This window comes from Capra hircus, chromosome 13 (assembly GCF_001704415.2).
Source record: "Capra hircus breed San Clemente chromosome 13, ASM170441v1, whole genome shotgun sequence".
In the NCBI taxonomy this organism is placed as follows: domain Eukaryota; kingdom Metazoa; phylum Chordata; class Mammalia; order Artiodactyla; family Bovidae; genus Capra; species Capra hircus.
In genome coordinates this window covers 61,657,835-61,681,606 of record NC_030820.1, presented here as the reverse complement: position 1 = coordinate 61,681,606, position 23,772 = coordinate 61,657,835, and the positions used below count along the sequence as shown (strand labels likewise).

The 23,772-nt window shown below is 49.7% G+C and overlaps 1 protein-coding gene across 1 annotated transcript; it reads right to left on the bottom strand.

Moving 5' to 3' along the window:
• On the bottom strand, positions 9,023–23,772 carry BPIFB6 (BPI fold containing family B member 6). The gene is made up of 15 exons (XM_018056898.1): positions 23,656–23,772; positions 21,242–21,341; positions 20,052–20,156; positions 19,457–19,606; positions 19,235–19,298; positions 18,784–18,844; positions 17,891–17,982; positions 16,796–16,972; positions 15,625–15,678; positions 15,094–15,267; positions 14,276–14,343; positions 11,347–11,392; positions 10,696–10,759; positions 10,224–10,300; positions 9,023–9,216 (listed from the first exon to the last, which is right to left on the bottom strand). The coding sequence occupies exons 1-15, from the start codon at positions 23,753–23,755 to the stop codon at positions 9,184–9,186; spliced, it is 1,365 nt and encodes a 454-aa protein (XP_017912387.1). The 5' UTR covers positions 23,756–23,772; the 3' UTR covers positions 9,023–9,183.

Here is a 23,772-nt window from a genome sequence, read left to right as displayed (position 1 = left end):
TGTCGGCGTCACACCTACCAAGAATGGAAGCAGGAACCTGGGGCCGTCCTTGTGCCCAGGCCTTCTCTTCCCTGTGCCCCTTCACCAGCCTGGGGCCCTCCCACCCACCTGGCACAGCTTGAGCCCAGCTTCAGTCCGGAAAGCCCTCTCCCTCCAATTTGAGCAGCAGCTAACACATCTGAATTTAGTTGTCTGTGGTCCCAGGGAGCCTGGACCTGGCTCTGAGAGAGAGCCGTAGAGGGCCTTCCTTTCCAGAACAGCAGGACAGGATCTCTCTTTCCTGAACCACTTTCCCATTGGCTCAGGGGGCCGTTTCAGAAGGTGTGGCTGATTGGAGACATTCAGCAGATAGATTTAACAAGTCCCATTTCTCTCCTGCCTCCCTTGCCTCTTGGACTGCAAGGAAATCAAACCAATCAATCCTAAAGGAAATCAACCCTGAATATTCATTGGAAGGACTGTTACTGAAGCTCCAATATTTTGGCCACCTGATGCGAAAAGCTGACTCACTGGAAAAGACTCCGATGAAGGGAAAGAATGAGGGCAGGAGGAGAAGGAGGAGACAAATGGTTGATGGCATCACTGACTCAATGAACATGAGTTTGAGTAAACTCCAGGAGATAGCAAGGACAGAGGAGCCTGAAGTCCTTGGGGTCACAAAGAGTCGGACACGATTTAGCGACTAACAGTAACCGTAAACCCTGCGTCTATCCGGGACCGATGTTGAAAGGAACAAGACAGGAAGTGACAGCATAGCTCACATTAGTTTCATAGGTTGGGATTTTTCTGTATGAAGTTCCATATCTGCCAGCCCAATTACATACCCATCATCACCCCTGCTTAAACTCTTCAGTGATCGCCCACTGCCCTGGGTATAAAACCCAGGCTCCTTCCTGTTACTCACAAGGACCCTACCTGCCTCTTTACCTTGTCTGTCTTAACTGTGACAAGCTCCTTCCACCTCAGGGCCTTTGCACATGCTATTCTTTCTGTTAGGGAGGTTCTTCCTCTGGACTGACTCCTCACCTTTCAGGTTCTGAATAAATGTCACCTACTTGCAGAAGCCGCCCTCCTTCACTTTGTCTAAAGACTGTCTGTCACCAAACACCACCCAGAATATATACTTGAAGGCAGTTTGCAACCACGCATTGTGTTTGTGGTCTCATGTGCCATTTCTGTGAGTTCCCTGGGGGCAGGGACTGTTTCTAGGGTCTCCGTGCATGGTTGTGTGTTGGAGCAGGTGCTGGCTGAGGGGCCAAGAGTAGATGGAAATCCAGCCCCACTGTGTTCGCCAAATCTTTGCTCTGGCGCAGGTTCTGCCTCCCCAAGAGGACACCTTTTCCTCTCGCGCAGAGGTGCATACGGGCTCTGTAGGGACCCCGCTATCAGCAGGACTGGTCCCAGAGTGGCTCCCTGTAACCTTGACTCTCTCATAGAAGGAAATATTCCCACAGCGGGAAACCAGTCAGGATCAGTGGTTCAGAGAAAAATGGGCACCTCTTGAGCCTAAGAAAATTTTGCCCTCAGCCCATGAATCCCTGCCCTTGCTCCCTCACTGAGTCCCTGTTTTCCCATCTGCAAAATGGACTTTTTCTCCCATCACCTTTCATGTACCCACAGTGTTCTCTTAGGGAGAATTCCTTCTGGGCCCATTATTCAGACAGGACAGCAGGATGGTTACAGGGTCAAAAACTGGGGATCTGGATAAAGTTGGGGCTCCGCAGGCTGTCTTACCTTCTCTTGCAGCTTCACGAGGAGTAGATGGGGGCTCCTGGCCTCCTGTCAGCTCCTCCACCCGCTCAGGCCCGGGGGCCGCCCTTATATGACCACAGTGCCTCTAGGGACACAAAGGGGGCGCAGCCGCCAGAAACCCGTCAATGTGTCATGTCAGAAGCAAATTGTGGTTTTCCCTGCGGGCCTGGGCTAAGCCTTCCTTTTGGGGGTAGAGTGAAAAGGGAGGACTGGGGTCAGTGCCCAGGGTGGGGGGAATGAAAGCCTGGGGACTGCAAAGGCAGCCGCCTCCTCCTAAACCTGGGGGGTGGAGTAGGGCATTCAGCCCACCTATGGGGTCTCCCTTCAGGGTTCCCTAATGGCCACATGCACCCTGATGGCACAGAATCCACCCTGCCTCCCCACCTACCCCACCTGAGGCCCAGGGAGAGAAGGAAGGAGCTTAAAGCTGCAGGGTCTTCTGTCCCTCTGCCCACCCCCACCCCAGGTCTGGCGTGGAGACAGCCATGGGCCCTGGAGAGAGGAACTCTGGACGGACATGGGGAGGGCCACTAACTCCACCCCCATCTGCCAAGACCCAGTGTCCCCTGGGGTTCCAGAGCAGTGTTCCCCTCCTGAGTCTGGTGCAGGTGATGGTAGAGAGAAATCCATCCGTCCATCCATGCATTATTTCTTCTGCAGGCACTTGTGCAGCACCTACTGTCTGCTAGGTGCTGGGGATAAGACCTGGAAACAGAAGGAACAAACCACCCACCCTGATGACCAATAGAAATATGGTGCAATGAAAATTTTTTCCAGTAGCCACATTTTTTATTTTTTATTGAAGGATAATTGCTTTATAGAATTCTGTTGTTTTCTGTCAAACCTCAATATGAATCAGCCATAGGTATACATATATCCCCTCCTTTTTGAACCTCCCTCCCATCTCCCTCCCCATCCCACCCCTCTAAGTTGATACAGAGCCCCTGTTTGAGTTTCCTGAGCCATACAACAAATTCCCATTAGCTATCTATTTTACATATGGTAATGTAAGTTTCCATGTTATTCTTTCCATACATCTCACCCTCTCCCCATGTCCATACGTCTATTCTCTATGTCTGTTTCTCCTTTTGCTGCCCTGTAAATAAATTCTTCAGTACCATTTTTCTAGGTTCAGTATGTATGTGTTAGAATACGAAATTTTTCTTTCTCTTTCTGACTTACTTCACTCTGTATAATAGGTTCTAGGTTCATCCGCCTCATTAGAACGAACTCAAATGCATTCCTTTTTATGGCTGAGTAATATTCCATTGGGTATATGTACCACAACTTCTTTATCCATTCATCTGTCGATGGACATCCAGGTTGCTTCCATGTTCTAGCTTCCAATAGCCACATTTTTAAAAGTAAATTTTAATAGTATAGTTTAAATTATTGTCCATGAAGCATATATGGCTATTGACTATTGCTATACTTTCAGCTCCTCTACAAGTGAATGAGTGAAGTCACTCAGTCATGTCCCAATCTTTGTGACCTCATGGACTGTAGCCTACCAGTCTCCTCCGTCCATGGGATTTCCCAGGCAAGAATACTGGAGTGGGTTGCCATTTCCTTCTCCAGGAGATCTTTCCAACCCAGGGATTGAACCTGGGTCTCCCGCCTTGTAGGCAGACGATTTACCATCTGAGCCAACAGGGAAGCCCCTCCTCTGTAGATCTGAAAACTTTCAAAACCCAAAATGGAAAAAATAACTTAAAAAATTGTATAGCTTTTTTAACCCAATGTGTCCAAAATATTATCATTTAACATTCAATCAATATAAAATTCTCAATAGACACCCTACACTTGTTTTCTCATACTAAGTCTGCACACCAAATTTGGATTTCCCACCTTTCAAGTGTTCAATCAATCTCCTTGTCTGGCTGTTGGCTGTTGGCCATGGTACTGGTCAGCATACCTCTGGGGAGAACAGATAAGCACATGATGAAGTAAGTCAGAGGCTGATGACAAAAATAAAAAAGGGAAGGGGATCCAGTTTCAGTATGGTGGTCAGGGGAGGCCTTGTGTGACTCAGCTGACAAAGATTCCACCTACAATGCAGGAGACCTGGGTTTGATCCCTGGATTGGGAAGATCCCCAAGAGCTTCCCTTGTGGCTCAGACGGTCGAGTCTGCCTGCAATGCAGGAGACCGGGGTTCAATCCCTGGGTTGGGAAGACCCCCTGGAGAAGGAAATAGAAACCCACTCCTGTAATCTTGTCTGGAAAATCCCATGGATGGAAGTGCCTGAAAGGTACAGTCCACGGGGTCGCAGGGTCAGACATGACTGAGTGACTTCACTTTCACTTTTCATATTTGAACAAGTGTGACTTTTGACCTGCAGGAGGAGAAGGAGTGGGCCAGGTGGTTACCTGGGGAAGAGCCCACCAGACAGAGGGAAGTTCAGTTCAGACATTGAGTTGTGTCCAGCTCTTTGTGACCCCCGGGGACTGCAGAACGCCAGGTTTCCCTGTACATCACCCAACTCCTGGAGCTTGCTCAAATTCATGTCCATAGAGTCAGTGATGCCATCCAACCAACTCATCCCTTCTCCTCCTGCCTTCAATCTTTCCCAGCATCAGGGTCTTTTCCAATGAGTCAGTTCTTCGTATCAGGTGGTCAAAGTATTGGAGTTTCAGCTTCAGCCTCAGTTCTTCCAATGAATATTCAGGACTGATTTCCTTTAGGATTGACTGGGTTGGATCTCCTTGCAGTCCAAGGGACTCTCAAAAGTCATCTCCAACAACACAGGTCAAAAGCATCAATTCTTTGGCACTCAGCTTTCTGTATAGTCCAACTCTCACATCCATACATGACTGCTGGAAAAACCATAGCTTTGACCAGATGGACCTTTGTTGGCAAAGTAATGTCTCTGCCTTTTAACATGCTGTCTAGGTTGGTCATAGCTTTTCTTCCAAGGAGCAAGTGTCTTTTAATTTCATGGCTGTAGTCACCATCTACAGTGATTTTGGAATCCCCAAAAATAAAGTCTCACACTGTTTCCATTGTTTCCCCATCTGTTTGCCATGAGGTGATGGGACTGGACGCTGTGATCTTAGTTTTCTGAATGTTGAGTTTTAAGCCAGTTTTTAAACTCTCCTCTTGGACAGAGGGAAGAACCCCATGGATGGAGGGAAGGGCAAGTTCAAAGGCCTGAGGTGGTATGTTCTAGGAACACAAAGAGGGCTGTGCAGTTGGAGGTGTGGGGGCCACGGGGTCAAGGAGGTGACGCAGCCCTGCAGGTTACTGTACAGACTTACAGACTTTGGCTTTTGTTTGCAATTCTTCAGCAGGTCCAGGCTCAGGCATTCCCTCCTCTAGGAAGCCCTCCTGTCTCTCAAGCTGGCTGTGACCCCACAGCCTCCTGGGATCCCCTCTGTCAGAATCTGTGACATGCAGGGTTGTAACCATGTTTCTGGGTACTCGTGGGTCTGTCTCTTGCTTGGGACCCTGAGACCCAATCTGGCGAGATGGGAGAAGGGGTGGTATTTAGCTGATTCACCTCATAACCCCTGAACCCCTAACCATACAATATTCATCCTATGGCTTTAGACACTGAGCCAGGTTACCCAACCACACCACTTTTAAATAAATAAATGAATATTTTCTTGAAATATAAAGTCCAAACCCTAAGTGTACAGCTTGATGAACTTTTACAAAATTCTTTTATTTCAGAAGCCCTGTTTTGTCCCCCAGTCCTGACCTCTAACACAGCGATGAGCTCAGTCTGCTCTTGAGGGTACTATAAATGGGATTGCACACGTGTACTCTTTTGTGAATAGCTCCTTCACACCTTGTGTCTGTGCACTCCAGTCATGTTGTGAGAGGCAATGATTTGTTCTTCTTTGCCCTATGCTATTTCATTATGTGAACACACCCAGATCGCTTATCCATACTCCTGGCTAGAGGCACCCAGGCCTTCAGGTTGGAAGCTGCTCTGAGCATTCTTGTTAAGCCTCTTTGTGGACGTGCATTCCTTGTTCAGGTCTCTTGCGTGGCCAACTAGGAGAGGGATTGCTGGGTCCTAGTAGTGCCTGTGGGGCTTCCCTGGTGGCTCAGTGGCAAAGAACCCATCTGCCAATGCAGGAGATGCAGATCTGATCCTGGATTGGCAAGATTCCCTGGGGAAGGAAGTGCCAACCCACTTCAGCGTTCTTGCCTGGGAAATCCCATGGACAGCGGAGCCTGTGGGGCTCCAGTCCATGGGGTCGCGAAAGAGTCGGACCCGACTCGGTGACTAAGCAGCAACAAAATGAAGAGGCACGTGTCCACAGTGAATTTTCTTAGGTTTTCTCACAGGGCTCTCCCAGTGCTCCTGCGCATATTCTTGCACACTGGGTACTGCCAGTATTCTTAAGACTCTTAGAGGGAGGAGGAGGGAAAGATAGCACCTAGCTTTCATAGAGCAGTTATTGTCTGCAAGGCACTGATGTGTACAAATCATTCCAGTCATCATGATGATCAGGAAGGTCAGCATATCATACAGTTCCTGTCTTACCCTCAAGGAGCCAAGGCTCTCTCTCCAAGGAGAAGCCACTGGCCCAAGGTCACACGAGAGTCCAGCTGACCTGTCTGACTCTGACACTCACCATCCCCCTCCCCCTTTAATTTTAACACAGTAGATTTACAATGTTGTGTTAGTAGCACTCATCCTCTTAACCTTATCTTCCCCAATTCCTTCCAGATCCCACTCCAGTGGAAACCCCTACAACCTCCCCCCACCCCCGTCCAGCTCCCTAGGCTCCTGCAAGCCACCTCAAGCACCAAGACCCAGTCAGGGATTGGGCTTGTCGATGGTAAAGATTAATGAAAATGCATATCTCCAGGCCCTACCCTGCAGCCCTGGCTCAATAGGTCTTGGGTGGAAGGCTCAGGAACTGGCATGTTTGACCTCAGTCTGATGTGCAGCCCTTCTGAGAACCATGGGTGACGTGGAGCCGTGGAATGCATTAGTGAAGGGGAGGGACTGAATGGCAAAGAGTACCCCTGGGCATTAGGACCTAGAGGGAAGCCCCTGTAGCCAGAATTCCTGGGTCCAATTCCTAACTCTGATCATTACCATCTCAGAGCCATAGTTTCCCCAACCTGCAAAAAGGCTGATGTTAATTAAAATTGTCCACTCTCACCTGACTGGTCTGGCTGTGGGTGCAGGTATCCAGGAAATAGGCCTTAGAGCATTAAGGACAGGCTGCCAAAGGTGCCTGAGAAATTCAGATGATGACAAAATCCCTGGGAGGCTTTCTTGAAGTTACTGCAGCTGAGAGTCGGCTGGGAAAGGAGAAGGCAGGCTGGGTGGTGACTGGTGTGGACACAAATCTGGGGCACTGGTGGGTGGTCTTCAGTTCCCCCAGGAGGCTGCGTGGTAGGCTTTGGGGGTCGATAGTCATGAGTCCAGGATCAAAGACCTGGCTCTCCTCCCTCCTTGCTCTGTGACCTTGAGCTGACCACACACTGTCTCTGGGCCCCAGTTCTTTAAAGAATGGTGATACATCTTGCTGCTGAATGTGGTGTGAAGAAGCAACGAGGCTTGGACTCAGGCAGGCAGGGTTCAAGCCCAACCCCACATGCAAGTGTGCCCTTGGGCGCTGGCTTCATCTCTCTGAGCCTCCACTTCCTCATCCAAGGTTAGGAATCTTGGAAGTTGAGCAGGGCCCATGGGCAGAAAACCCCCATCATTGCCTCTCTAGAAGCTGGGGTCACAGCACAGGGCTCCCCTTGCCAGCCCAGCCCTCATTTTCTGCACAGAGTAAATCCAGGGTAACTGATCATTCAAAGAATGTTGCAATGAGATTAGAGGTCAAAGTGATCAACCCCTTTCTTATTTCCCAGATGGGAAAACTGAGGTCCGGAGAGGAGCTATGGTTTGTCTAAGGCCACATAGTGTGCCCCTGGTTGTGCCAAGGCAAGAACCTGGTCCTCCTGACTCAGCCTTTCTGCCTTGGTTTCTCCATCTGTGCACTGGGCTGGGGAGGGGAGCAGTGAGTGTACTGTGTGAACATCTAAGGACAGGATTAGGGGAGTGGAGGAGCCTAGGCACGCCTAGGATCAGGCATCAGCCACCCGCAGATTACCCAGGCGTCTGTATGTGCCAGCCAGTCTCAAGGCCACCATTGTCCCAGAGCCGGGAGATGATGGGTGATGAGATTAAGGTCGACTCTGAGGGAAAAAAGGACAGCCCAGGCACCCAGGCCAAGGCAAGGGAGGGGCCCTCCTTCCTCTGTGACATGGCTCTGGGCCAGACTGGTACATAGACCCACCCATGGAGTCAGAGACCCTCCGACAGACACAAACAGCAACACATGGACCGTGGACACGTACAAGGGACCACCATCTCAATACTTCCCAGGGCTGGAGCAACAGCCAATCAGAGGGGCTCTGAAGTAGCTTTTTTTTTTTCAAAGTTACAGGTTTTGGGGGGTTTTTTCCAACATTCTAGCAAATGATACTGGAGAAGGTGGTGGCACCCCACTCCAGTACTCTTGCCTGGAAAATTCCATGGACAGAGGAGACTGGTGGGCTGCAGTCCATGGGGTCGTGAAGAGTCAGACCCAACTGAGCGACTTCACTTTCACTTTTCACTTTCATGCCTTGGAGAAGGAAATGGCAACCCACTCTAGTGTTCTTGCCTGGAGAATCCCAGGGACGGGGAAGCCTGGTGGGCTGCCGTCTATGGGGTCGCACAGAGTCGGACACGACTGAAGCGACTTAGCAGGAGCAGCAGCAGCAGATGATACTGATTTTGAGAATCCACTTAGAATACATTTATTTTAGATTGTGTTTTTAACTTTGTTATATATAAAAATACATTCACTTTAAAGAAGGGTCAGTTTGAAGAACAGCGTCAGTAGGTGGCCCAGATGGTAACGAATTTGCCTGCAATTCAATCCCTGGTTGGGAAGATCCCCTGGAGAAGGGAATGGTGACCCACTCCAGTATTCTTGTCTGGGAAATCCCATGAATAGAAGAGCTTGGTGAGCTATAGTCCATGGGATCACAAATAGCCAGACATGACTGAGTGACTGAGCACACACACACACACACACACACACAGTGGGGATGGTCACCCTCCACTTATAGGGTTGCTACATAGATTAAATGAGATGGTACAAGTAAAACTCTGAGCATGGCATTCAGCAGGTACTCAATATATGCTCAAGCCTGACCCTCAGACCCAAGCTGCTCTTAGATCCCAAAACCCATTGAGGAGGAAGTAAAAACACACATCAATTTTCTGCAAATAAAGAGATCAAAACATCAAATGTTTGTTAGGGCCTTTCTGCTGTTTATTACCAAGTCCCCAGCCCCGTCCTGCCCTGCTCACACCTCATCAGCCCCAGTGGTAGGGGGCCAGGCCCACCCAGTTCCAATCAGGCTCCTCTGCTGGGTGTAACTAGTTGACGGTGTGCAGGCAGCTGGCAGGCAAATCCTGTCCCAGTCAGTCCAGCTTCAAGTTCAGCACCAGGGCATCCTGGCAGGAGAAAAAGGGCCAGGAGCAGGTGTGGGGAACAATGAGGGGCCACCCAGACACAGCCTGGGGTGGACAGGGGTGTGGTCAGGAAAGAAATCAGCTCAGTGTTTAAGAGGAAGGATGGGGCTTCCCTGGTGGCTCAGTGCTTTAAAAAAAAAAAAAAAATCTGCCTGTCAATACAGGAGACACAGGTTCAGTCTCTGGTCCAGGAAGATCCCACATGACACGGGGCAGCTAAGCCCGCGTGCCACAACTCCTGAGCCTATGCTCCAGAGCCCGGGGGCCGTAGCTGCTGAAGCTTGTCCACTCCAGAGCCTGTGCTCTGCAGCCAGAGAAGACACTTCAGTGAGAGGCCTGTTCACTGCAACGAGAGGGTAGCCTCTGCTCTCCGCCTCTGCGCGCCGCAATTAGGGAAAAGCTTGTGCAGCAGTGAAAACCCAGCACAGCCAAAAATAAAGAAGGAAATGTTTAAAAAAGGAAGACTGGCCTTATGACCCTGCACCTCGCTGAACCTTGAGTTTCTCAACAATCAAGTGAGGAGAAGCACCCCTACCTCCCAGAGCAGAGAGATCAAATGAGATAAATGTCCACTCAATGCTCCAAGTGCAGTGCTTGGTGTGCAAGGCAAAGCTAACATTTATGGAGCACTTACTGTATGCCTTTAAGTGAATTATCTCCATAAATCATCACAACAGCTCTCCAGAGTGGATACTATATTATTCTCTCTATTTGAGACGACAGAAAAATAGAAGCACTGAGAAAGAGAAAGCAGTTCGTCCAAGGCAGCAGAGGAGGACAGTAGCAGAATTCATGTTTCCTTCGGGGGATCCCTGGCTAAGGGCAGCCTCCAGATTCTGAGGGGCAGGGTCTTGCTCAGGGGATTGGCAAGACTGTACTTATGGCCGCTGCCCTCCTTAGTCCAATGCCCACCAAGATGAGAATGGCAGGCTCTTGCTCATTGGCCAAAAACATTGGCTAAACTGGCCTTTCCCACCTCCTTTCCTCACCTCAGTTATGTCCAGCTCTGCCAGGTTATAGTTCATGTCCAGAAGGTCAGGGAGTGGGAACCCGACTTGGAGTACATCTGAGAAATATAGGAAGAGTTATTTCAGCCTAACCTGCTCTGCAACTAAGTGGCTGCCTGGAGCCACATAGTGGGAAATAGTGCAGTGATTGATTCATAATGTCTGCCAGCTGCACAGGCCTAGACACCTTCAGCTGGATCACCACTGACTTGCATCCCAGGGCGGGGTCAAAATCTGACTTCTGGTATGGGGTCAAAGGTCAGAGTCCAAGTTGTTGAAGGGGCCCTTGTCCCCAAGCAAGTGATATTAACATGACATTAGCCTCGAAGACTCACTATTGACTATCCATTCCCTTTTAGGTTTCCTCATTTGGGGCCAGTGGAGGGCCTTTGAGACCACCCTTGTGACATCCCTTTCTGCTCAGAGTGCTTCTTGGCACCAGCAAAACCCTCACCATTGATGACTGGGATGTAGGCTTCTTGGAGAAAATCAGTGATGAAGCCAATCAATTTCTTCTCCTGGCAAGAAAGAGAGAAAGAGAAGGTACCCTCATCCCATCATTCCATTAATTCAACAGATTTTTTTTCAGCTCTTAGTCCAGCTGAGTCCAAGGACCACAGGAATGAATATTAGAGACATCAAGTCACGTTAAAACTGCATCTGACTGTTACTTTGTAGACGGATGCCCTTCATTTCTGCTTAGCTCCTGTTCAGTCCACGGGGTCGCAAAGAGTCAGATAACGACTGAGCAACTGAGCACACACTACTCCTAACTACATCAGGTTCTGGGTTGGGCCCTGAGGCTACAGAAAATAATAAAAATAGCACCTGGGCTGGGCAAACAAGCTCAGGGTGCAGCTATGCACAACAATGCTTTTAAAATCAATCTAGGGAGATGTCCAGATTCTATCCAGAAAAGAGAACAGAGACTCAGAGAAGCAAAGCAATTTTCCCAAGGTCACACAGTCAGGAGCCCCAAACCCCACAATGACCTACTCTCTTCACTCTGCCTCCATTTCAGAGCTCTACCCTGAAATCCCAAGGTGAATAGGCGCAATTTTTTTGCTTTTAAGCCAGACCAGGCAGAAGTACTTGGGATACTTACCTTGAAGGGGCCAATCGATGAGGACCCCCGGGACATGCTCAGTAATCTGCAGAAGAGAGGGAACCAGGGAGGAGGAAGGGCAGTCAGAGCACTGGAGAAAAGGCATCTCAAATACCCCCAGCTCCTCTCTGATGGGGAAGTCCCCTTAGCCTTCACACTAGGCGCTCCTAAGTCTGTTTACATGCTACCTGTGATGAGGCACTTACCGCTGTTCCTTACCACCCATGTTGTTTCCCACAGCTCAAACCACTGACGTCTCTCATTGGTCCTGACTCCTCTCTTTGGGACCCAAGCTCTGTCTATTGCACCTGCCCAAGGCCAGATATGCAGAGGTCTGCAGCTCAGTTAGCCAGTCTGCAGCACACAGAGCTGGGGTCCTTCACAGGACCCCCGCCTCTGCACAGCCCCTGGTGGCACTAATGCACCTTGGCACCAGAACAGGCCATATGATGGTCATCTACTGGTTCTATCTTCCCAACATCTATTCTTTATTCCAATAACAGACTCTCCATTTCCTGATCCTCTCTATCCAAGGCATTACAGTGGGGTGAGCACATCACCCAGACCTGGCCAATCAGAGCATTCGATCTCTAGAGTCATCAGTTCAGTTCAGTTCAGTCATGAGCTTAGTTTTCTGAATGTTGAGTTTTAAGCCAACTTTTTCCCTCTGCTCTCTTTCACTTTCATCAAGAGGCTCTTTAGTTCTTCACTTTCTGCCGTAAGGGTGGAGTCATCTGCCAGGAGGTTATTGGTGTTTCTCCTGGAAATCTTGATTCCAGCTTGTGCTTCATCCAGCCTAGCATTTCACATGATGTATTCTGCACATAAGTTAAATAAGTAGGGTGACAATATACAGCCTTGATGTACTCCTCTCCCACTTTGGAAGCAGTCTGTTGTTCCATGTCCAGTTCTAACTGTTGCTTCTTGACCTGCATGCAGATTTCTCAGGGGGCAGGTGAGGTGGTCTGGTATTCCTATCTCTTTCAGAATTTTCCATAGTTTGTTGTGATTACACAGTCAAAGGCTTAGTCAATAAAGCAGAAGTAGATGTTTTTCTGGAACTCTCTTGCCTTTTCAATGGTCCAGTGGATGTTGGCAATTTGATCTCTGGTTCCTCTGCCTTTTCTAAATCCAGTTTGAACATCTGGAAGTTCACAGTTCGTGTACTGCTGAAGCCTGGCTTGGAGAATTTTGAGCATTACTTTGCTAGCGTGTGAGATGAGTGCAATTGTGCGGCAGTTTGAGCATTCTTTGGCATTGCCTTTCTTTGGGATTGGAATGAAAACTGACCTTTTCCAGTCCTGCAGCCACTGCTGAGTTTGCCAAATTTGCTGGCATATTAAGTGCAGCACTTTCACAGCATCATCTTTCAGGATTTGAAATAGCTCAACTGGAATTCCATCACCTCCACTAGCTTTGTTCATAGTGATGCTTCCTGAGGCCCACTTGACTTCACATTCCATGATGTCTGGCTCTAGGTGAGTGATCACACCATCATGGTTATCTGGGTCATAAAGATGTTTTTTTGTACAGGTCTTCTGTGTATTCTTGCCACCTCTTCTTAATATCTTCTGCTTCTGTTAGGTCCATACCATTTCTGTTCCTTTATTGTGCCCATCTTTGCATGAAATGTTCCCTTGGTATCTCTAATTTTCTTGAAGACATCTCTAGTCTTTCCCATTCTATTGTTTTCCTCTATTTCTTTTCATTGATCACTGAGGAAGGCTTTCTTAACTCTCCTTGCTATTCTTTGGAACTCTGCATTCAGGTGGGTGTATCTTTCCTTTTCTCCTTTGCCTTTCATTTCTCTTCTTTTCTCAGCTATTTGTAAGGCCTCCTCAGACAATCATTTTGCCTTTTTGCATTTCCTTTTCTTGGGGATGGTCTTGATCACTGTCTCCTGTACAATGTCATCAACCTCCATCCCTAGTTTTTCAGGCACTTTGTCTATCAGATCTAGTCCCTTGAATCTATTTGTCACTTCCACTGTATAATCATAATAGATTTGATTCAGGTCATACCTGAATGGTCTAGTGGTTTTCTCTACTTTCTTCAATTTCAGTCTGAATTTGGCAATAAAGAGTCACAGTGATTAGCTTAGAGTCGGTCATGTGATCCAGACTAGACCAATGAACACAGCCTTTGGGATTTTGTTAGAACGGTTAAATAAAACGTCTCTCTTCTTGTTGGGGTCACTTTGCCACCAACTGGGGAGCAGCTGCCTGAGAATGTCCAACAAAGTAGACAGCAAAAACCAAGGGAAGAGAGGGATGCACTTTGCGGATTCTTGTGCTCCTCGGCCCAGCCGCGCCTGAAAGGGGAGAGCCACTGCTAGAGACTTTGGCCCTGTGACTCAAGAGGCCCTTTAGGGTTTAAGCGAGTTACAGTCAGAATCGTCTCTTACAACCCATAGAGCCTTGGTACCCAACACATCAGACAAGAAATTATGACGAATACAAAAAGTATTCAGCAACTGAATACAGAACGAGGCATGACACATAGATAGAGCTCTATAATTGTTGACTGTTATCAGTATAAAGAAAGTGTTCCTAGAGAAGGTAATATTTGAGGTGGGCACTGACTAGCAGGTGGCATTTGGATGGCATGGGTAAAAGCCTGTTTGTGAAAAAGGGAACATGATCACAGGATCACATGATCAGACTCACTGTGCAAGAGCCTAGTGGATTGGTGGGAACAGTGGTGGGAGAATTTGAGAAGGGCCTTGAGCGCCAGGCTAAGATTCGACAAAAGATCGTGCATACAATGGGGAGCCAATGAGGGTTCTAGAGCAGGCATAGAGACCAGAGGGGCCTGGCAGTGTGGGCTGTGCTGGCTGGGTCAGAGGAAGGCCCTGGAGCAGGAAACCAAGTGGTCTTGGTGGTGCCTAGGCCGGGGTACAGGGATGCCAACCTGGGCAGCAGACTCCTACCTGTCCAGAGAGGTGGTCATCTGCAGCCGGTCCTCATGAACTGAGTACTGGATTTTCAGGTTGAAGTGCTGACACAGAGTGGGGGTAAAGCAGGAAGAAGGCAGTGGGTCCCCCATCAGGTTTGGTAAAACCAGGGGCTCTACGACCTTCCCAGAACCGCCACCACTACCAAGACAGAGCAAGAGTCTTCCTCTCTGACCACCTCACCCTCAGGAACTGAACACAGCAGTCTCCCCATTCCCCTAGCCCAGGATCCTCATCCTCCCTGTACCCAGCCCACGACAGCACTATCAGAAATCCTGGCATGTTTGTGGGTCCCTGAACATACCATGTTTTTGCTCCAGGCCACATCCTGTTACTCTATGTGGAGTACCCTCCATCACCAACCTCCCCAACCTCAACCCTTTCCCTGGCCAGATCCTGCTCAACTTTCAAAACATAGCTCAGGCATCACCTCCTCTAGGAAGTGCTCTGTGATTTCCTCAAAATAGATTTGCAATCTCTCTAGGTTCCTATAGTTCCCTGAGTGAGACTTTCACTGCCATTATAGATGCTAATGAATGTCAGAGGGTGGGAAGATGAACAGGAAAGAGAGGGATGGGGGGAGGGAAGAGAAAGAAATGATCTTTCTAGTCACTTGGAGGTTCAATTGCAGAGCCCAAAATCGGACAGTAGGTGACAGTGCCCAGAAGGTTATGACCAAATAATCAAGATTAACTAAGAACCCTTCAATCCATTGCTTGACTATGAGCTAAAAGCCTACCCTCCAGCTTCAAATGTCCATAAGTTGGGCTTAGCTGGGAAAAAAATCCACTCACAGTTTCCAGGACAAAGAGGGATACAGGCGGCTTGCCCCGCCGCCGAGCAGCAAACATCTCCAGGGTGCCGTGGAGGTGCAGCAGGCTCTTGCCGGTCTTCATGGTGACCTTGGGGGGCTTGTTTATCCTGATCTGGGTCACCAGGGGTTTCGGCTTTGGGTAGGCTTCAGCCACCTACGGAAACCAGGAAACTCCCTCAGGGCCAATCCTCAGACTGGTGGTTTCCGTTGAAACCAGGAGTCTGACATGAAATAGGTGATTTCTACCTTGGAAGTACTATATGCAAAGGCTGGGATATGTCGATCGGGAAATAAAGGAAACAAAACAGAAAATCCGGCTATTTCTATACTGGACATAGAAACTACAACACACAAAACCTGGGCGTTCCTGTGGGGGGGCCCAAAGACTACTTTACGGAGAAATTGGGATGATTCCACACTGGACAAGGGAGACATGGTATTGAAAATACATTTGCCTGGATGCAGAACAGGGCAGGTGATTATGGTGATTATGGAGAGCTGGGGCACTTACTTTAGGGATGAAGCCAGCCAGTGTCACAGTGGTTTGGGGGGGCAGCTCACCGATCTACAAAATAATAGTCAAAGTTAGGATTGCTGAAGGCTTCCCTGGTTCATCCTAACAAACCTCTCCTCTGACTTAAAAAGACATGCCCTCTAAGGTCCTTCATCAAAATAGTTATCACTCTTTGATTAAGTAGATAATGAGCTCCTGGATAGCCCAGACTGTGGCTCACACATTCCAATGCCCATACCTCTGAGTACAAGATCATGCACTAAGAAAATTTTGTTTGATGAAAAAGTAGACAGAGAGATGGGAGAATGGGTAAATGCAATGGATAAGAGGACGTGGGTGAAGGGATTCACAGATGGATAGGTAGATGGAGAAAAAGTATAAACAGATAAGTGGGTGAATGGATGGGTGGATTGATGGATGGGTGTTTGTGTAGGAGAATGAATAATAGATAGCAGGTGGATGGCTGCATGGAGGCATGAAAGGAATAATGGAGAAGGGAGGATGGGTAGGTGGGAAAATGGTGGAATCATCTGATAAATGGATGGGAGAATGGATGATGAATGGATTGATGGGTGGAGGGATGAATAGAAAGGTCCACAAATGGATGGTGGGTGCATGGATGCGAGAATGGGGATCAGTGGGGATGAATGAATGAATGGATGGATTGATGGCTGGCTGGCTGGATCAGTAAATGAGTAGGAGGATGGATAATGGAGAATGGATGAGTAGATGGGTGGGTATCTGGGTGTTTTGGTGGTAAATGGCAGATACATAGATTCATTCATTCAATAGTATCAGCCCCTGTTCTAGGTATGGATGGTATGGAGGGTTGCGTGGATTCTAGCTAAAAGGATAGAGTCTAGGACATGACTACATAGTAACAAGGCAGACTGGAAAAAAAGAAGGTGGATGGATGAACAATGCAGAGGAGCTGTAGGTTGGTGGATAAATGCCTGGTGTATGGACAGTCGAATTGACAGATGAATACACAGTGGCTACATGGACAGAGAGGTGGTGGATGATGGGGTGAAACGACGATAGAAATCTGTCCTGGCCCCTCCCGGTCCTAGCATTACTCACAACCCCAGGATAATTCTCAGTCTGGGCAGGGACTGTCATTACAGGGGGCAGATGCAGATATGGGGGGTGTGGTCACTGGGCAGCTCACCATCGTATCCTTGACTTTTACATCAAAGGACTTCTGCAGAAGAGCAAGCTCTGCCGTGAGGAAGGCGGCCGAGAGCAGCAGCTGCGAGGAGCCTTCAGCATGGTCCTCAGGGAACTCAGCCCCTCCAGCATCGTCCGCAAGCTGGACGGCGCTGCCCTTTTGCTGCTGCACCACAGGCTGCGGGACAGCCAGGGGAGAGACACTCAGCCCTGACCATGCGCAAGCCTCAGCCCTCCAAACGAATGGTGCTCAAACCAGCCTAGTGTTAGTAGTCGACTCTTTGTGACCCCATGGACTGTAGCCCACCAAGCTCCTCTATCCATGGGAGTTTCCAGGCAGGAATACTGGAGTGGGTTTCCTTCTCCAGGGGATCTTCCTGACCCAGGGATCGAACCCAGGTCTCCTGCACTGCAGACAGACTCTTTACCATCTGAGCCACCAGGGAAGTCTGTGGTGCCCAAGTCAGCAAGCAAGTCATAAAATGGTTGAGCCAGAGCAGTGTGGAGTGGCTCAACTCTCCCAGCGTACAGATAGGTAGACTGAGGCCAAGGATAATGGAGTCAATCACTAAACCACTGGCAGCTCCACATAGGATTGTGTAAGTAACCTCAGTTAATCTGATTCTATATGATTAGAGCCCTCGTTTACTATTTTAACCTCAAGAGAAAGAGGTAAATGGAAGACAACGTGCAGCCTGTAAGACCCCCCCTGGAGGAAGACTTCACAGGCAGATGACGACTTGGGATTCTTCTTTCCATTCCTGGGAGATGCAGTCACCTGGTCACCAGGGTTCTGGAGTCCTGGGTGAGGCCCTAACCAAATCCTGCCTCCCTGCTAGGCTGGGTGCTCTCTTCTATACAACGACAGTGGGCAAGCCACTCACTGGGAGAAGCAGGCAGCCTCAGGGGTGTGGGTGTGGACTTGGCCATCCCAGAAATTAGCTCAGGATTTGGGGTTCGTATTGAGAGCAGAAAGAGAAAGAGGCCCTTCCCACCCTCTGCAACCCCAGCCCAGCCACCGGCCCTGGCAGAAGCAGCCAGCCCCCACCACTCAAGCCAGTGAGACCTCTGCCGGCTGATGCCTTTTGGTGCTTACACTGAAGTCCACTTGAATGTAGCTGGGTGTAGTGGTCGGTACGGATGTCAGGACATATTGGACAGTGCCCATCTGGCCCACAGGCATGGGGGCTGCACAAAGATGAAGGTTCACTCAGAGAGACACCAGCCCAGGGACAGTCTGGAGAAGCCAGCTCCAGCCAGCTGCCACCTGAACCTGGCCTGGATGCCAGGACCCCGGCCCTCTCTGTGATACAAGGCAAACTGCTTAGCATCTCTGGGCCTCAGTAGTTTCATCTGCAGAATGGAGGCAATGGCGCCTGATCTAGAAAATCATGCCACCTCACATCACCCTGTAAATACAGAGCCTGAGAGTTTACCAAGGGTTGTCCAGCTCAGTTCTCACAGCAGATTGGTGGCGTCAGGATTATTGGTTCCAGTTTACAGATGCACAGACTGAGAACTGGAGGTGTGAAATAATGTCCCAGGCCACTCTGCTGGGCACATGAACCAGTTTTCCTCAGTCTCAGCCACTGGGGTTTCTCCTCCTGGTCTTGGGGAGCCCTGTGGACCCCACAGTGATAGAGGCGGCTGTTTTCCCTTGACAAAGAAAAGGGTGGGGTTACTACTGGAATTACTCTTCGTGGTACAAGGTTTGTGGATGAGCTGTTGTAAACAAAGGCTGCTGTCCTTGGAGTCTGGGAGGGTGATAGATAGAACGCTGGGTGGAGGGCTGAGAGGTAAGGACAGCCCCTCAGGGCCTAAGGCTCCCCCTCTGGACATTGCGGGGAGGAGTGGACTCCATGACCTCAGACCTCCTCTAGTCCCAAGGCCGGGCCAGGAGCAGGCACTTGAATGGGGAGTGGGACATCCAAAACTTCTAGCCATCCTGCTGACCCCATGTGGGAGCAAGGCATGGCTAGGGCTACATACCATTCAGGCTGGCCCACTTCTTGTTCACATACACCAGAACTGCATCAATGGCAGGGCACATCTGGAAGAAGAGAAAGCCCTGGGCTGAAGGGGGCCCTGAGTGGAGGGCCCCATTCTCACAGCTGAATGTTACTCCATGGGGAGTCTCAAGGGCCCTGGTGGGATAGGGACTGGAGGGGGAACCAAAGCCACAAGTCATACAGAAAGTCAATGGCAGAGTCCCAGGGACCAGTGCACTCAGCAGGGTTGGCAAGCTGTGCGGTACCAGCTGCCATTTCCTCCCCCTCTGCTTATGGCAGACATCACTAGCTGATCACTGAGCCAGCCACAGCCTCAGGAGCCTCATCAGCCGCCAACAGTCGATCGAGATCAGCCTAGATGAAACGCACTTGCCAGCCCTGGTCTAAGCAGTGCCGGGGATGAGGGGCGGAGGCTCACTCTGGGCACTCACCAGACCAGGAAGAACTTTATGTAGGGTGCTGTCCAGGAACTTGTTGACCACCTTGGGCAGCATGCTGGACACAGAGAATGGGGACAGAGGCATAGATGGCAGGAAGTTAGGCACAGGACATGCAGGGACATGGCTAAGGAGTTCAGTGGCTCAGGAAGTGGGATGCTGGGTCGGGCTGGCAAGGTGGACCAAGCCTTCCTCCCCAACCACAGAGAACCTCACTTGCTAGGCAGGTTTGTCTTCACACTGACCAGGATGACCTCACAGCCCTCACTCTTGAACATGGGGAGGCCAGTCTCCTCATCCTGCAGAAGCCGGTTGGTGGCTGTGATGTTCAGGACCACGATGATCTCCATGTTTCCACCCATGAAGCTGGAGGTGGGGGGCAGGCAGACATCAGGGCACCACTGCCACTGTGGCCACAATCTCAGCCTCTCTGAGAGGGGTAAAGGGTGGGAGACCATGCCATGGGACAGAAAGAGGGATGGGACCTGCCCACGTTCACACAACCAGCCTTTCCTCTCCTCTCTTGCTTTGGTGAACTCCTACACATCCTTCAAAACCCTGCTTTGCTCAGCTGTCATCATCTCCCCAAAGCCTTTTCTAATCCCCAGCCCCTACACCCTGTCAATATTTCTTCTGTCCCAGGCCAATCTATCAGTCTGTGATTATCTGTGCTTAGGTCTGTTTCCCATCAAAGGTAGGAAACAACTTTGCATTATCTCAGACCGCAGCATGGTACACAGTAGGTACTCAATCAACGGGCATATAAGAGTGAGACAAAGTCCTTTCCTTCTCTTCTCCCTGCCATACTCACCTCTTGCCAGTGATGGTCATGCCCGTGGACACACACTGGAAGACGCCCACCCCAGGCGTGAAGTTCATTGTGATGACAGGCAGCAGCACATCCTTCACTTTCAGACTGGGAGGGGCAGACATTTGAGCAGTGAGAGCTGGACAGGTGAGACCCCTCAACGCACTCCTCCACCACTTTGCTGGGAGGCCTTGGGTAAATCCCCCATCCCATGTCATAGGGATAAACCTATCTCTGGGGCTGTCGTGAAACGCAAACAAAAGGCTGAACATGAACCAGTCTGTACACAGAAAGCTCTTCTTGTGGGTTAGATGATATGTGGCTTAATTTGTGACCCTGGGCTGCTCCCTTCCCTGTTGTAGGCCTCGGTTTCCCCACTGACAAAAAGAAGAGGTTTGCTTAGATCCGAGTTTCTCATCAGTGATGCTATGGACATTTGGGGCAAGACCATCCTGTGTTGTGGGCTGTCCTGTGCATTGTAGGATGTTTCATAGAAACCGTGGCTTCCGCTCACCACAGGGACTGGATGCACTCCCCCTCCCCCACTCTACAAGTTGGGACAATCAAAAATGTCTCCAGACATTGCCAGATGTCGCCTGGAGGCAAAATCACTCCTGGCTGAGAACCACCAGTCAAGATCTGGGATAACAAAGTTGGGGCACATTTACTTCACCTGCCCACCCAGAGCTCTTGGCAGACACTGTAACCGATCACACTGCTATTTCCTGCTAAGTCCACAAAGTGTCTCAGAACCCTCCCCAGTACATCATTCCAGACAGCCCCTACTAATCAATCCCGTATGATGCAAGCAACGAAACTAGTTTGCCCCTGTCCTTAGATGATTGTTTCCATTCAGCCACTGGAGGATTTTTCATTCAATTTCACGTTCATTCAGCAAACTCCTGCTTCGTGCAGGGGGTTGGAGTCTGACTTTCCAACTTCACTTCCTCCTCCCAATGGCCCTGCTCACAACAGGACTAGAATTGTCCCCAGTGGGTGACTGAGGGGACTGAGGTCCAGGCAAGAGCAGTGACCTGCCCAAGGTCACACAGCAAGCCAGCAGCAAAGCCAGAAAGAGGCCCCATGTCCTGTATCAGCTCTTTCACTCAGGTCCTGGGCATAGCGTTACCCACCACCCTCTGCCCTAACCACCACCCCCTTCCCCCAGCTCATGAAGCTCCTCCCTTGCTCACTCAGTGATGCCCTTGATAGGCTTCATTCCTGGGCGTTTTTGGCCCGCCTCAGCTGCCATCTTCTCCAGGATATGACTCTCATCCATGGCATTCTGGACCTCTGGAAAGGAGAAGAGTCAGATAGACCCTCACCTGGGCTCCTCACTGCTTCCTTCCCTGGCCAGTCTCTCAGGCATCCCAGAAACAAGTCGTGTGCAGACCCTGCCCTCTTCCAGCCTCACGGGGGAGACAGAGTCACCAACAAAAACAGCAGGGAGTGACGAGAGGAGGGAGAGGGTGGGTGAACTGAGAGTGCAGCATCGACATACAGACGCTACTGTGGTAACAGATAGCTAGTGGGAACTCTCCCCCGGAGGATCCCGTGGACAGAGGAGCCTGGCAGGCCGCAGTCCATGGGGCCACAAAGAGCTGGACATGTCTGTGAGACTAACTTTCACTTTTTTCAGGGGGAAGCTGCTGCATAACACAGGGAGCTCAGCTCCGGGCTCTGAGATGACTTAGAGGGGTGGCGTGGGGAGAGAGCGTGGGAGAGAGGTCCAAGGGTAGGGGGGCATATAGGTATACTCAGAGCTGACTCACGTTGTTATGCAGTAGAAACTAGCATAACATTGTATACTGCAACTAAAAATACAATAAACAATACAGTGAATTCTACTGGAAAATATTTTGGCAGAATCTATGAAAGCTGAATAGAATATATTCTATAACCGTGAAATTCTGCTACTAATTACATACCCAACAGAAATGTGCTCGCGTTCAATAGAATGCATATTTTGGAATTAGACATTGTAAAATAGCTGTATTTTTGAGTACCACATAAAAATTCATCATTAAAAGAAGAAAAAGTGATGAGAGCCAGGACTGCCGGTACTGTGGTTAAGACAGTGCTGTGGTTAAGACTCCACGTCTCGTTGCAGAGAGTGCAGATTCAATCCTTGGTCAGGGAACTGAAGTCCCACGTGCCGTGGAGTGCAGTCAAAATTTTTTTTAAAAAAAGCAAGCAAGAAATATATTGTAAATAAAAGTGATAAGAGCCATAAGAAGTTCAAGCAGCTAGAGGAACCGCATGACAGGTTTGGGCCAGGAAAGGAAGAGCTGGGGCAGGTTTCCAGGAGGAGGTGACCTGTCAGTTGGTCCTTAAAGGAAGAATAGGATTTTCACCAGGAAGCAAAGGGGTAAAGGAGGTGGCTCAGGGCAAAGGACGCACCAAGGGCAGAGGCGGGAAGAGGGGAAGGAGGTGGCGTGGCAAGAGAGGAGAGAGGAACGCAGGGTGGCTGGAGTGGGGAGGACAGGACTGGACTCTGGAGCAGTTTCCAGGGCACATCCCGGAGGCCTTGAACCTCAAGTTAGAGGGCTTTACGCTGTAGCCCAGACACTCTCAATCCGGGGTGGTTAGGGAATTCAACTGGGAGCTTGTTAAAGTAGAGATACTGTGCTTGAAGCCAAGACATTCTGATTCCCCAGGCCTGGGGGCCCCCACCCCAAATGATACTGTGCCAGAAACACCCTGTAATAGTCACAAGCTAGTTCCCAGAGAGGGGACAAATTCTGAGCTGACAAAATCGTTAGCTCTTTGCGCCTGGATGTGACTTCCCTGAGGGTCACAGAGCTGAGGGTGGAAAATACCTCTTAGTAAAGAACCCTCAGAGCCTTTTCATCTCAATTTCATCTGAAGTGTGTTAGTTTCTCAGTCGTATCCAACTCTCTGCGACCCCATGGACTGTAGGCAGATTCTTTACCTTCTGAGCCACGGGGAGTTTGTATCACAATTTCATTTGATCCTGCCCCAAAAGGACAGTTTACCATTTTACATTTTTAAATATATATTTTTATTTACTTGGCTGCACTGACTTAGTCGCAGTGTGCAGGGTATTTAGTGACAGCAGGCAAACTCTTAGTTGTAGCCTGTGGGATCTAGGTCCCTGACCAGGGATTGAACCCAGGCTGCCGGCACTGGAGTTCGGAGCGGCCTCTGGACCACCAGGGAAGTCCCACTATTTCACATTTCTTTACATTTTACATCCACTGATGAGCACACTGGCAACACAGAGAGGTAACTGGCTTGTTTGAGGTCACAGAGTAAATTGTTGGCAGAGCTGGGATTTGGCTCATGTCTGTCACCCCGATGACCCACTTGTGGACACCAACCCCTGCCATCAGGGCCAAGGAGAGGCTACAGGAGGGAGAATTTCCAGCTCTGCCTTCAGCTTGTTGGGGGACCTTGGGAAGGTCATCCTATTTTCTCTAGGTCTCAGTTTCCTCTCCTCTCTCTAAAATGGAAGAATAACACATTGCTTATAAGTTTACTCTGAGGATCACAGAGCCCTCAAGTCTATGTAAACATGGGCAGTCACTACCTAACCCCAGTCACACACCTCTCCCACACTCCCTGCCAACACCCTGCGCCAGCTCACCGCGATTCAGGATGTCCATGCCCAGCCGCAGCAGTGCCCCAGGGTCTGCTCGCGTGGGAGTCAGCAGGCTGCAGAGCACCAGACGCAAGATCCACAACATGGCTCCACCTGTGCCAT

Excerpts from the sequence above, each read along its gene's own strand:
- BPIFB6 (XM_018056898.1), bottom strand. The coding sequence starts at position 23,755 with ATGTTGTGGATCTTGCGTCTGGTGCTCTGCAGCCTGCTGACTCCCACG. Across the intron at positions 20,157-21,241 it reads CCTATCAAGGGCATCACTGA|TCTGAAAGTGAAGGATGTGC; the intron begins GTGAGCAAGGGA and ends TGCCCCTCCCAG. Across the intron at positions 14,344-15,093 it reads CCCTCTTTGTCCTGGAAACT|CACTTCAACCTGAAAATCCA; the intron begins GTGAGTGGATTT and ends ACTCTGTGTCAG.